General features: G+C 66.4%; 1 protein-coding gene across 1 annotated transcript; it reads left to right on the top strand.

The window, feature by feature from the left end:
* Positions 1 to 556: 556 nt before the first annotated feature.
* ITGA3 (integrin subunit alpha 3) lies at positions 557 to 12,095 on the top strand (the record flags this gene model as incomplete). The annotated part of the gene is given in 25 exon segments (XM_058424428.1): positions 557 to 788; positions 878 to 960; positions 1,397 to 1,646; positions 1,736 to 1,819; positions 2,493 to 2,700; positions 3,348 to 3,541; positions 3,773 to 3,861; positions 4,409 to 4,545; positions 4,646 to 4,732; positions 4,816 to 4,883; positions 4,975 to 5,111; positions 5,524 to 5,670; positions 5,759 to 5,856; positions 6,299 to 6,464; positions 6,551 to 6,619; positions 6,715 to 6,794; positions 7,366 to 7,443; positions 7,624 to 7,726; positions 7,997 to 8,128; positions 8,130 to 8,168; positions 8,507 to 8,620; positions 8,715 to 8,828; positions 10,093 to 10,191; positions 10,279 to 10,404; positions 11,268 to 12,095. Coding segments are annotated over 25 exon segments (3,093 nt in total), but the record flags the coding sequence as incomplete, so codon positions are not given.
* Between the last annotated feature and the right edge of the window lie 946 nt (positions 12,096 to 13,041).

Genomic DNA, 13,041 nt, shown 5'->3' with positions numbered 1-13,041 from the left:
TGTCCATCTGTCCCTGATGAGGGGTGTCTGTCCATCCCGGACGTGGGGTGTCCGTTTGTCCCCCATGAAGGGTGTCCATCCATGCTGGACACAGGGTGTCCGTTTGTCCCCCATGAAGGGACGCACTGTGCTGTCCATGTCCCTCCCCGCTCCCGGGGTCCGTGTCCCCTGTCCCTCCCCGCTCCTGGGGTCCGTGTCCCCTGTCCCTCCCCGCTCCCGGGGTCCGTGTCCCCCGTCCCGGCGCTCCGTGCCCCCGGAGCCGGGCGCTGTCTCCCGGACACGCCGCAGCTGTGCCGGGGCTGCGGATCAAAGGTTGGCCGCGGGTGTTTACACAGCCGGGGGGGCCCCGGGCCGGGCTGGGGGTGCCGAGCAGCCCCTCCCTCCTGTTCTCCCCGCCAGCACAGCCAGCTTTGGGGGGTCGCTGTCACCCCCTTTCCCACCCCACACACCGGGCTGTGGGGGCAGTGAATCTGTCACTGCGTCCCCAGGTGTGTCCCTGTGTCTCCTTCCAGCCCCGGAGATGGGGCCGACCATCTCGGGGTGTGACAAACTCTGATGTCCCTCAAGTGTCCCCCCCCTCAGGGCACCCCAAAATGAGTTGCAGGGGTTTGGGGGGTCTGGATTTGCTCCCCCTCCCATCACCCACCCCATTTCCTGCCCCCCCAGGCTGCTGGTGGGGGCCCCCCAGGACACGGAGCCGGTGAACGGGACACGGACGGGCGCCGTGTACGCCTGTCCCCTGAGTGCCACCACCCGCGACTGCCAGCGCCTGGACATCGAGCTCAAGGGTGGGTGACGTCCCCGCCGCGGGGCGTGTGACCACCCCAAGCCCCCCCGGGAGCGGGGAGCCCCTCTCAGGCCGGCTGTTCCCCCGCAGATGAGCCGGACAAGGCCATCATCGAGGACATGTGGCTGGGCGTGACGGTGGCCAGCCAGCGGCAGCCGCCGGGCAGGGTGCTGGTGAGTGCGGGGCTTTGCACGCCCGGATCACGGATCCTTGCACACCTGGATCCCAGACCTTGGCACGTCTGGATCCCGGATCTTTGCACACCCAGATCCCAGTTCCTTGCACACCTGGACCCTGGATCTTTGCACACCCGAATCCCGGTTCCTTACACACACACCTTTGGGGTGTCCCTGCACCTTTGGGGTGTCCCCTGAACCTCAGTGTCCCCGCTGTCCCCAGGCCTGTGCCCACTTCTACCCTCGGGTGCTGTGGTTGGTCCCTGAGCTGTCCCCTGTCTGTCCCTGTGTGTCCCCTGTCCCTGAGCTGTCCCCTGTCCCCGTCCCCAGGCGTGTGCCCACCGCTACACGCACGTGCTGTGGTCGGTCCCCTGTCCCTGAGCTGTCCCCTGTGTGTCCCCTGTCCCTGAGCTGTCCCTGTCCCCGTCCCCAGGCGTGTGCCCACCGCTACACGCGCGTGCTGTGGTCGGGGGCCGAGGCCCAGCGCCGCATGGTGGGCCGCTGCTACGTGCGGGGCAGCGACCTGCGCCTGGACCTGGGGGACGAGTGGCAGACGTACCACAACGAGATGTGCAACGCCAACACCGACGCCGACGAGACCGGCATGTGCCAGATGGGCGCCAGCGCCGGCTTCGGCGCCAACATCGTCTACTTCGGGGCGCCCGGCGCCTACAACTGGCAGGGTGAGGGTCCCGGGGGGGGGCACGGAGGGGACCCCCGGCCCTGGGGTCACCCCCGCCGTGGGGCTGAGCCCCCCCTGGCACCCTTGCAGGCACGGATTACGTGCTCCAGCGGGAGATGTGGGACCTGCACGACTTCTCCTACCCCAACAAGAGGAACGGAAACACCTACATAGGTGAGGGGAGCGCCGGGGGGTCCGGGGGGAGGCTGGGGGGGCTCAGGGAGGCTTGAGGACCCCCCCCTGGGATGGTGGGAGTGGGGGGACATTGGGGTGACGTCGGGGTGTTCGGGGGCATGGAGGGAGAATATGATTTTTGAATGTCAGAATTGAGATTTTTATATATATATATATATATATATATATATTTTAATATGAGGCGTGAGATCGAGATTTGATATGAACCCGGGGTTTATGGGGTCGGGGTTTTTTTGGGGGGCTCAGTGAGGACAAGCAGTGATCTCTGGGAGGGTGATCCCAGGTTTTTGGGGTCGGGGTTTTTTTGGGGGGCTCAGTGAGGACAAGCAGCCATCTCTCGGGGGGGTGATCTCAGGGTTTATGGCGTCAGGTGTTTTTTGGGGGGCTCAGTGAGGACAAGCAGTGATCTCTGGGGGGGTGATCTCAGGGTTTATGGGGTCAGGGCTTTTTGGGGAGCTCAGTGAGGACAAGCAGTGATCCCTGGGGGGGTGATCCCGGGTTTTTGGGGTCGGGTTTTTTTGGGGGGCTCAGTGAGGACAAGCAGTGATCTCTGGGGGGGTGATCCCGGGTTTTTGGGGTCGGGGTTTTTTTGGGGGGCTCAGTGAGGACCAGCAGCCATCTCTCGGGGGGCCGTGCCCGTCTCGCCCCGCAGGGTACTCTGCCGAGGTGGGCAGCGCGGTGCTGCAGCAGGACGCGGTGACGGTGGTGACGGGCGCGCCGCGGTACCGGCACACCGGCGCCGTGCTGCTGCTGAGCCGCGGCGCGCGGCAGGCGCTGCAGCCCAGCCTGCTGCTCCCCGGCCCGCAGGTGGGCTCCTACTTCGGCAGCGCCCTGGCCCTGGCCGACCTCAACAGCGACGGGTGAGGGGCTGCGACCCCCGCGGGGGCTCACCTGGGGCGGGGGGCTCACCTGGAGTGAGGGGCTCACCTGGGGCGGGGGACTCACCTGGAGTGAGGGGCTCACCTGGAGTGAGGGGCTCACCTGGGGTGAGGGGCTCACCTGGGGTGAGGAGCTCACCTGGGGTGAGGGGCTCACCTGGGGTGAGGGGCTCACCTGGGGTGAGGAGCTCACCTGGGGTGAGGGGCTCACCTGGGGTGAGGGGCTCACCTGGGGTGAGGAGCTCACCTGGGGTGAGGGGCTCACCTGGGGGGTGCTCACCCGAGGCTTCCTGAAGGGCACCTGGGCTGGGATCTGTCAGCTTCTGAGGGTGGAGGGTCTTAGTTAGGGTGTCCTGAAGCTCAGGTGGGCTTGGACCCCCAAGTTGCTGAGGGTGGGGGTCTCACCTGCAGCACCCCACAGCTCCTGAGGGTGGGGGTCTCACCTGTAGCACCCCACAGCTCCCAGCAGTGAGGGTCCCACCTGCAGCACCCCTGGGCTCTCTCTGTGTCCCAGCTCTGCGGTGGGGAGCTTTTTTTCAGGTGTGGGGGGCGAGTCACAGCTCCGGGGGAGGACCCCCGCCACTCCAGGCCTGGGGGGTGGCGGCCGTGTCACCTCGCTGTCCCCGCAGGTGGCAGGACCTGGTGGTGGGGGCCCCCTTCTACTTCGAGCGGAAGCAGGAGGTGGGGGGCGCGGTGTTCGTGTACATGAACGAGGCCGGGGGCTTCCAGCAGCTCCCCAGCCTGGTGCTCACCGGCCCCAGCTACTCGGGCTTCGGCTTTGCCCTGGCCAGCATCGGGGACATCAACCAGGACGGCTTCCAGGGTGAGCCCCTGCGCGGGCAGCGCCTTTCTGGGGGGCTCCGGAGAGGTTTGGGGTGAAGAGGAGGAGGCTGGAGGTCCTGGTTGTCCCGTTGTTCCTTCTGTCCGTCCATCCATCCCTGCTGTGCTGAGTTTGGGGGGTCTCACAGGAAGGGGGGGGGACGACACACCCCGGATGTGGCCGGGAGTTTGGGGTCTTGCGGGGGCTGACCCTGCTCTCGTCTCCCCCTCGCAGATATCGCTGTGGGGGCTCCTTTCGAGGGGCCTGGCAAGGTTTACATCTACCACAGCAGCGCCGAGGGGCTGCGGGACCGGCCCCGGCAGGTAACGGCCCCGGGATCGGGGCTGGATCCCCTGGGATCGGGGCTGGATCCCCTGGGATCGGGGCTTTGGGTGCCCCTGGGATCGGGGCTGGATCCCCCTGGGATCGGGGCTGGATCCCCTGGGATCGGGGCTGGATCCCCTGGGATCGGGGCTTTGGGTGCCCCTGGGATCGGGGCTGGATCCCCCTGGGATCGGGGCTGGATCCCCTGGGATCGGGGCTGGATCCCCTGGGATCGGGGCTTTGGGTGCCCCCGGGATCGGGGCTGGATCCCCCTGGGATCGGGGCTGGATCCCCCGGGATCGGGGCTTTGGGTGCCCCCGGGATCGGGGCTGGATCCCCCCGGGATCGGGGCTTTGGGTCCCCTGGGATCGGGGCTTTGGGTGCCCCCGGGATCGGGGCTGGATCCCCCCGGGATCAGGGCTTTGGGTCCCCCGGGATCGGGGCTTTGGGTCCCCTGGGATTGGGGCTGGATCCCCCGGGATCGGGGCTTTGGGTCCCCCCAGCACTCCCACTTCGGGCTGGGTGAGACCCCTCCCCAAATTGCAGGTGATCAGCGGCTCCGACCTGGGCCCTGCCCGGATGAAAACCTTCGGGTACTCGCTGAGCGGGGGGCTGGACATGGACGGCAATTCCTACCCGGATCTGCTGGTGGGCAGCCTGAGCGAGCGGATCGTCCTGCTCAGGTACAGGAGTGGGGACAGGGGACGAGGGATGGGGGTCCTGCCGCCCCCCGGGGTGGGCACGGAGCAGGGGGGGGCTCAGCCAACCCCAACCCCTGCTCAGAGCCCGGCCCGTCATCAACATCCTGGACAAGACCTTCACCGTGACCCCCAGCAAGGTGGATCCTGCCCAGTGCACTCCCAAGTCCTGGTGAGTCCCCGTGGTGTCCCCGGTGTCCCCGTGGCTGCTGGTGGCACCCCCGGCTCGGCTCACGGCCCCTTTGTCCCCTCCAGCATGACGGTGACCTTGTGCTTCTCCTACAACCAGAGCGCGGGGGACCCCAACTACAGCCAGAGGATCAGTGAGTGGGGGACACGGGGGGACATTGAGGGGACACTGGGGGGACACGGGGATGCGTCAAGGGGGTGTTGGACACTGGTGCCGTCCCCCAGCCCTGCGGTACACGCTGGAGGCCGACAGGGACCGGCACCAGCCCCGGGTCAGGTTCTCGGGCTCCCAATCCGCCACCTACAGCGGGGAATTCTCCATGCCCGACACGCGCTGCCAGTCCCAGGAGCTCCTGCTGCTGGTGAGCGGCCTCCCCTCCCTCCATCCCTCCCTCCATCCCTGCCCTCCATCCCTCCATCCCTCCATCCCTCCATCCCTCCATCCCTCCATCCCTCCATCCCTCCATCCCTCCCTCCATCCCTCCCTCCATCCCTCCCTCCATCCCTCCCTCCATCCCTCCCTCCATCCCTCCCTCCATCCCTCCCTCCATCCCTCCCTCCATCCCTCCCTCCCTCCATCCCTGCCTTCCTTCCATCCCTCACTCCCTCCTTTTTCCCCATCCATCCCTCATTCCCTGCGTTCCCTCCGTCCCTCACTCCATCCCTCATTCCTCCCACCCTTCCCCTCCCTCGGTGGGCTCTCTCACGGGTCCCCCCAGGTGACCCCAGGTGTGGCCGGAGCTGATTTTGGGAGGGATCTTTGTCCCCCTGCAGGACAATGTCCGGGACAAGCTGCACCCCATCGTGCTCTCCATGAACTACTCGCTGCTGGAAAGGCCCAGAACCTTCCGGCTGGGCCCCCACGCCCTGGATGCCTTCCCCGTGCTCAACCAGGACCAGGCCCACCAGAACGAGACCAAGGTGTGGGGACACCCTGGGGTGTCCTGGGGGGTCACAGGGGACACCCTGGGGGCTCCCAGGCACTCAGGGGACATCCGCGTCCCCGCAGATCGAGTTCCAGAAGGAGTGCGGCTCCGACAACCAGTGCTACAGCAACCTCCAGCTGCAGAGCAGCTTCGTCACCGAGCAGAACCAGCCGCTGCCCAGGTGCTGTCCCCGTGTCCCCTCCCCGCTGCTGTCCCCGTGTCCCCTCCCCGCTGCTCTCCCCGTGTCCCCTCCCCACTGCTGTCCCCCGTGTCCCCTCCCCGCTGCTGTCCCCCTGTCCCTGCAGGGTCGGGGCTGTCCCCATGTGTGTCCCCATGTGTGTCCCCGTATCCCCACGGGGTCGGGGCTGTCCCCGTGTGTGTCCCCGTGTCCCCGTGTGTGTCCCCGTGTGTGTCCCCGTGTCCCCGCAGGGTCGGGGCTGTCCCCGTGTCCCTGTGTGTGTCCCCGCTGCTGTCCCCGTGTCCCCGCGGGGTCGGGGCTGTCCCCGTGTCCCCGTGTGTGTCCCCGTGCGTGTCCCCGCGGGGTCGGGGCTGTCCCCGTGTCACCCCGTGCGTGTCCCCGTGTCCCCGCGGGGTCGGGGCTGACCCCGCCGCGCTCCCCGCAGGGTGAACGGCTCCCAGGTGCTGCACTACAGCCGGGACGTGCGCAAGCTGCACCTGAGCGTGGACATCACCAACGTCCCCAGCACGGCCTGGAACGGCGAGGACGCCCACGAGGCCCTGCTGAACGTCACCGTGCCACCCAGCCTGCTGCCCTCCTCCGTCCGCCCGGTACTGGGGGGGGGGACACACCCTGGGTGCCCCCCGAGTGTCCTGGGCTCGGCCGGGATGTCCCTGACCCTCTCTGTCCTCCCCAGAGCGGAGCCTGCACCTTTGGGGACACGGTGCTGTGCGAGCTGGGAAACCCCTTCAAGAGGGGGCAGAGGGTGAGAGGTGCCCCCCACCCCCAGGTGCCCCCCCCGGGCCGTTCCTGGGGGGCTCGGGGGGCTGAGGTGCTCCCTGTGCCCCCCCCCGTGAGCAGGCAGAGCTGACCATCACCTTCGAAGCCATCGGGATCACGCTGGAGACGCGGGAGGTGGCGGTGTGGCTGGAGCTGTCCACGTGAGTGGGAGGGGATGGGGACATGGGGACACAGGGACATTTGGATACAGGGGACACAGGGACATGGGGATACAGGGACACAGAGATACGAGGACACAGGGACACGGGGATATGGGGATACAGGGACACGGGGATACAGGGATATGGGAATACGGGGATATGGGAATACAGGGATATGGGGACACGGGGACACAGGGATACAGGGACATGGGGATACAGGAACATAGGGACATGGGGACACAGGGACACAGAGATACAGGGACACGGGGATATGGGGACACAGGGACACAGAGATACAGGGACATTTGGATACAGGGGATACAGGAACACAGAGATACGGGGATATGGGGACACAGGGACACAGAGATACAAGGACATGGGGACACAGGGATATGGGGACATGGATACAGGGACATTTGGATACAGGGGACACAGGGATACAGGGACATGGGCACACCGGGACAAAGGGACACAGGAGTCACAGGGACAAAGGGACACGGGAGTGTGGGGGCACAGGGACAGGGATGGTCCCTTTGGGGTGGGGGAGATGCCGATCCCGGTGCCCCGGCAGGCAGAGCACCCAGGAGGATCTGCAGCCCGTGCTGGCCAAGCTGCTGGTGGATTACAGCATCCAGTCCTCGCTGAGCATGTGAGTGTCCCCTCTGCGTCCCCTCTGCGTCCCCTCCACCCTCTCAGTGTCCCCTCCATTCCCCCCCGGCTGTGGCCGTGTGTCACCCCGTGTGTCACCTCTCCGTGTCGCAGCAATGGGGCAGCACTGGGATGTCCCCCCACGTCCCTGACGCTGTCCCTGTCCCCATCCCGTCCCCAGAGCCCCCTCCCACATCCAGTCCTACTTCAGCGGCTCCGTGGTGGGCGAGTCGGCCATGAAACGGGAGCAGGACGTGGGCAGCGCGCTCGCCTTCGACTTCCAGGTGAGCTGGGCCGGGAAAGAGGAGTTGGGAATGCAGGAGGGAGGATTTGGGAATGCAGGAGGGAGGATTTGGGGATGCAGGAGGGAGAGGATTTGGGAATGCAGGAGGGAGAGGATTTGGGGATGGAGGAGGGAGGGGATTTGGGGATGCAGGAGGGAGAGGATTTGGGGATGCAGGAGGGAGAGGATTTGGGAATGCAGGAGGGAGGATTTGGGGATGCAGGAGGGAGGATTTGGGAATGCCGGCCTCCACGTCCCGCCCTGCCCGCAGGTGACCACCAAAGGCGAGTCCCTGGGCTCGCTGGGCACCATCCTGCTGGGCTTTGAGTGGCCCTACGAGATCCCCAACGGCAAATGGCTCCTGTACCCCACGGCCATCCTGGTGAACGGCAACGACTCGTGTCACCCCCCCCGGGGGCCTCATCAACCCCCTCAACCTCACCGTGAGTCACCCGGGGCTCGGGTTATTCCCTTTTCTGACGGGGCAAACGAGAGGCGTTTTAAAAACCTTATATTCTGCGTTTAGTCTCACGTGGAAGGTGAGGCAGCACACGCTAAAATTCCTCACGATCAGAAGCCAAACTATTCCCTAATTACCTTGTAAGCCTTTAGGTGGTGTGTGTTTGGAACATTTTTTTGGTTAGACTTTAAAGACTCTCCACGAATCCGTTTCCCACAACGCCGCGGTGCCCTCGGGGCCGTGTCCCTGCCCCACCGCGGGGCTCCTTCAGCCCCTCGCCGGCACGGCCCAGGCTCTGACGGGGTTCTGCTCCTCCTTCAGCTGCTGCAGGACCAGGCTCCATCCCGGCACAGGCGGGAGCTGGAGCCCCCCGAGCCGGGCGAGTCCCCGGTCACTTTGGCCACCGGCCGGCGCCCGAGGTCCGAGGCGGTGCTGGTGAGTCTGGGGGTCGGGCAGTCGCCGTCCCCGCTGTCTGCTGGCACCGGGACGGTGTTTCGGGCCCCCCCTGACCGCCGTGTGTCCCCCCCAGAGCTGCTCTGCGGGCACGGCGCGCTGCGTGTGGTTCGAGTGTCCCCTGCTGCACACGCAGCTCCCCTCCAGCTTCAGCCTGCGCGCCCGCGTCTGGAACAGCACCTTCATCGAGGTCAGTGCCGGGCGGCCGAGCCCTCGGCGTGGCGCTGAGCGGGGCCCCGAGCCTGCCAGGGCTGGGCTCGGGAGGTGGCACCCACCTCTGTGTGTCCCCATTGTCACCTGTGTGTCCCTTCATCTGTGTGTCCCCATTGTCACCTGTGTGTCCCTCCATCGGTGTGTCCCCATTGTCACCTGGGTGTCCCTCTATCCGTGTGTCCCCATTGTCACCTGGGTGTCCCTCTATCCGTGTGTCCCCATTGTCACCTGTGTGTCCCTCTATCCGTGTATCCCCATTGTCACCCGTGTGTCCCTTCATCTGTGTGTCCCCATTGTCACCTGTGTGTCCCTCCATCTGTGTGTCCCCATTGTCACCTGTGTGTCCCTCCATCTGTGTGTCCCCATTGTCACCTGTGTGTCCCTCCATCTGTGTGTCCCCATTGTCACCTGTGTGTCCCTCTATCCGTGTGTCCCCATTGTCACCTGTGTGTCCCTCCATCTATGTGTCCCCATTGTCACCTGTGTGTCCCTCCATCCGTGTGTCCCCATTGTCACCTGTGTGTCCCTCTATCCGTGTGTCCCCATTGTCACCTGTGTGTCCCTTCATCTGTGTGTCCCCATTGTCACCTGTGTGTCCCTCCATCTGTGTGTCCCCATTGTCACCTGTGTGTCCCTCCATCTGTGTGTCCCCATTGTCACCTGTGTGTCCCTCCATCCGTGTGTCCCCATTGTCACCTGTGTGTCCCTCCGTGTGTCCCCATTGTCACCTGTGTGTCCCTCTATTTGTGTGTCCCCATTGTCACCTGTGTGTCCCTCCATCCGTGTGTCCCCATTGTCTCCTCTGTCCCCCTCCATGTGTATCCCCATTGTCACCTGTGTGTCCCTCCATCTGTGTGTCCCCCCCATTGTCACCTGTGTCCCCCTTCATCCGTGTGTCCTCCTCATTGTCACCTGTGTCCCCATTGTCACCTGTGTGTCCCTCCATCTCTGTATCCCCATTGTCACCTGTGTGTCCCTCCATCCGTGTGTCCCCATTGTCACTTGTGTGTCCCTCCATCCGTGTGTCCCCATTGTCACCTGTGTCCCCCTCCATCCGTGTATCCCCATTGTCTCCTCTGTCCCCCTCCGTGTGTCCCCACTGTCACCTGTGTCCCCCCATCTGTTTGTCCCCCTCCATCCGTGTGTCCCCCACCACCATCCATGTCCTCCCCCTCCCCTCACCCACACGTTGTCACCCCTGTGACCCCGTCCCTGACCCGTGTCCCCCCTGCTGTCCCCAGGAGTTCCGCGACTTTGACCGCGTCAAGGTGACGGGCACGGCCACGCTGTTCCTGCGCTCGCAGGTGCCCACCATCGCCATGAGGAACCACACGGTGCGGGTGAGCCACGCCGGAGCCCCAACCGGGGCAAACCGGGCGCCGCTGCAGCTCCGGCGCCCCAGCGATGCCCTTCCCACCCCCTCGCAGTTCTCCGTGGACGTGGACTCGGAGCTGCAGGAGGAGCAGCCGGCCGAGATCGCGCTCTGGCTCGTGCTGGTGTCGGTGGCAGCCGGGCTGCTGCTGCTGGGGATCATCATCCTCCTCCTCTGGAAGGTGAGGGGAGGGGGCCCCGAATCCCCTTTCCCGGGGTGCAGGAGCCGCGCTGAGACCCGACGGGCTCGCGTCACCCCTGGCTGTCCCCTCCCGGACTGGCAGCCGGAAGATTGTCCCCGCCGTGGGTGGCAGGCGTCCCCCAAGCTGGGAGGTGCCCTCCAGGGAGGAAGATTCCCGGCTGGAGAGGGATGAGGAAGAGGAGCAGAGACATCCCCGACGTGTCTTGGGGTGCAAAAACACTTTAGGACGACAAAGCGGGGCTGTGGAAGCCCCACAGCTCCCTGGGGACACCCCCGGCTTCTGGAAGCCCCCTTTTTTTACCCACAGGGACTCGCTGGCATCCCTGGGGATGCTCTGTGGGGGCATCTCCCTGCCCTCATCTCCCGGGGGGTGCCCAGGCTCCCCCGGAGCCCCCGGCCCGGCCCCCCTGACCCTGTCCCCTTCCCTGCAGTGCGGGTTCTTCCGGCGGGCCAACACCCGGGCCATGTACGAGGCCAAGGGGCAGAAGGCGGAGATGAGGATCCAGCCGTCGGAAACCGAGCGGCTCACGGACGACTACTAACGGGGGTGGGGGGCCGCCCCCCCGTGCCCCCCGACCCGGGCGCCGCCTGGTAATGCCCCGTGGGGCCGGGCTGCAGCGGCATCTTCCTCCTCTTCATCCTCCTCTTCCTCTGTGCTGTAGGGTCCCCGGAGGGCTCGGCGGGCTCCGGCTCCAGGATTTGCCGCTCCCTTTGCCTCTGCTCTTCGCCGCCTCGGGGGTCTCCTCTCTCTCTCTCCCCCCCTCTCTCTCCTTCTCCCCGGCTCTCTCCGGCCCCTCACTGACCCTCTGCCCTGTGTTCTTTTCCCCCCGCTTTCTCTCGCAGTGTGACTTTTTCCAGCGGACCCGCTACTACCGGATCATGCCCAAGTACCACGCGGTGCGCATCCGGCAGGAGCAGCGCCACCAGCCCGGGGGGCTCCTGCCCCGCCGCCGCAAGAAGCTCTGGGTGACCAAATGGCAGGAACCGGACAAGTACTACTGACCCCCTGTCCCCCCCGTCCCGGACCCCTGCCAGGGGGGCTTTGACTTTGCACAAGTGCATCTCTCCCTGTCCCCAGCCCCTCGGACGCGGCCGCCTCCGGCTTTGGCTCCCGCAGCCCCTCCCGGGGGGGCTCCTGCACGCTCGTGCCTTGCACGCTTGTGGGGGTGACACCCCCCCCCCAAATGTGCCCCCCCTGCTCCCCGAAGTGCTGCTGGGCTCACCGAGTGCCTTCCCTCCGTGCAGACACTCCGCTCGCCACGTCCCTGTCCCTGTCCCCAGCCAGCCTGGGACACGTCCCGACCCCCTTGGGGACACGTCCTGACCCCCTGAGGACATGTCCCTACAGGTCGGGACACGCTCGCCCCCCTCCCCTGGGCGCTGGGTGCAGGACCCCGCTGCTTTCCCCCTCCTCATCCTCATCCCCGACCCCCGGGGGTCTCCTCCTGCTGCTCCCCCCGTGCTCGGACGCAGCTTTGGCTTTGGGAGGGGGCCGTGTCCCCCCCATCCTCGACCCCCACCCCGGACCGGGGGTCCCTGTCCCGCCCCCGCGGGGTTAAATTATTCCGTGTCGGTGTTTCGGTGTCGAGTCCCAGCGTCCGGTCGGTACCGGGGGGCGGCTGGGGAGGGAGAGGGGGGGTCCTGCACTCCCAGCCCCAACCCGGCCCCCCCCAAACCCCCTCCCCTTCCTCGCTGGGGCCCAATAAAGCCTCGCTCTGGGATTTGTAAGCTCGTGTCCCCTCCGTGTCGTGGCTGCGGGGGGAGTGGGCTGCGGGTTTTGGGGGGCTTTCAGGGGTGGGGGGGGCAAAAAGAGGAGGGGGGGGATGATGTGCCCCTGGTGGGTTGGGGGTGATGGGGAGGGGAGTGCGGGGGTTGGGGTGGGCTCAGCCCCCTCTAAACCCTTGGGAAAGGCTCAACCCCCCCCCCAAAAATGCCGCGGGAAGGGGTCTGGGACCCCCGAGGGGCTGATGGGAGCTCCGGTTATGCAAATCAGCGCTGCAGCGAGGGGCGGGGCCAGGGCGCAGCCGGCGCTGATTGGCCGCGAGGCGCGCGGTGATTGACAGCGGGGCGTGCAGCAATACCGCCGCTGAGGGGGCGTGGCTCGAGGTGATTGACAGCGGGGCGTGCCCGGCGGTGAAGCCGGATTGGCACGGGGGCGGGGCGGGGTTTGCGGCAGGACGGGCGTTGATTGGTCGAGGTGCGGTGATTGACAGTGAGTGTGTTGTTTGCTCGCGGCGGGGGCGGGGCCGGGCCCGGGGGCTCGGGGGGCTGTGAGGGGACATTGAGGGGACACTGAGGGGGCTCTGAGGGAACACTGAGGGGACATTGAGGGGACATTGAGGGGACCCTGAGGGGACAGCGGGGCCATGCGGCTGCTGCGGTGCCTCGGGAAGCGCGCGGCGCTGGCCGGCGTCCCCACCTACATCGAGCACTTCAGCAAGTTCTCGCCGTCGCCGCTCTCCATGAAGCAGTTCCTGGACTTCGGTAAATAAACAAAATCCTCCCCCCTCGACCCAACCCCGGGACCCCTCAGCCTGCCACGGGACGGGGACAGCCGGTGTGGGGCGGTGCTCGGGGGAGGGAGCTCCGTGCACACCCCCAGGAATTCCTGCTTCCT

The sequence above is a fragment of the Hirundo rustica genome, unplaced genomic scaffold (genome assembly GCF_015227805.2).
Source record: "Hirundo rustica isolate bHirRus1 unplaced genomic scaffold, bHirRus1.pri.v3 scaffold_495_arrow_ctg1, whole genome shotgun sequence".
NCBI lineage: Eukaryota > Metazoa > Chordata > Aves > Passeriformes > Hirundinidae > Hirundo > Hirundo rustica.
This window is presented reverse-complemented; position numbering and strand designations above follow the sequence as displayed.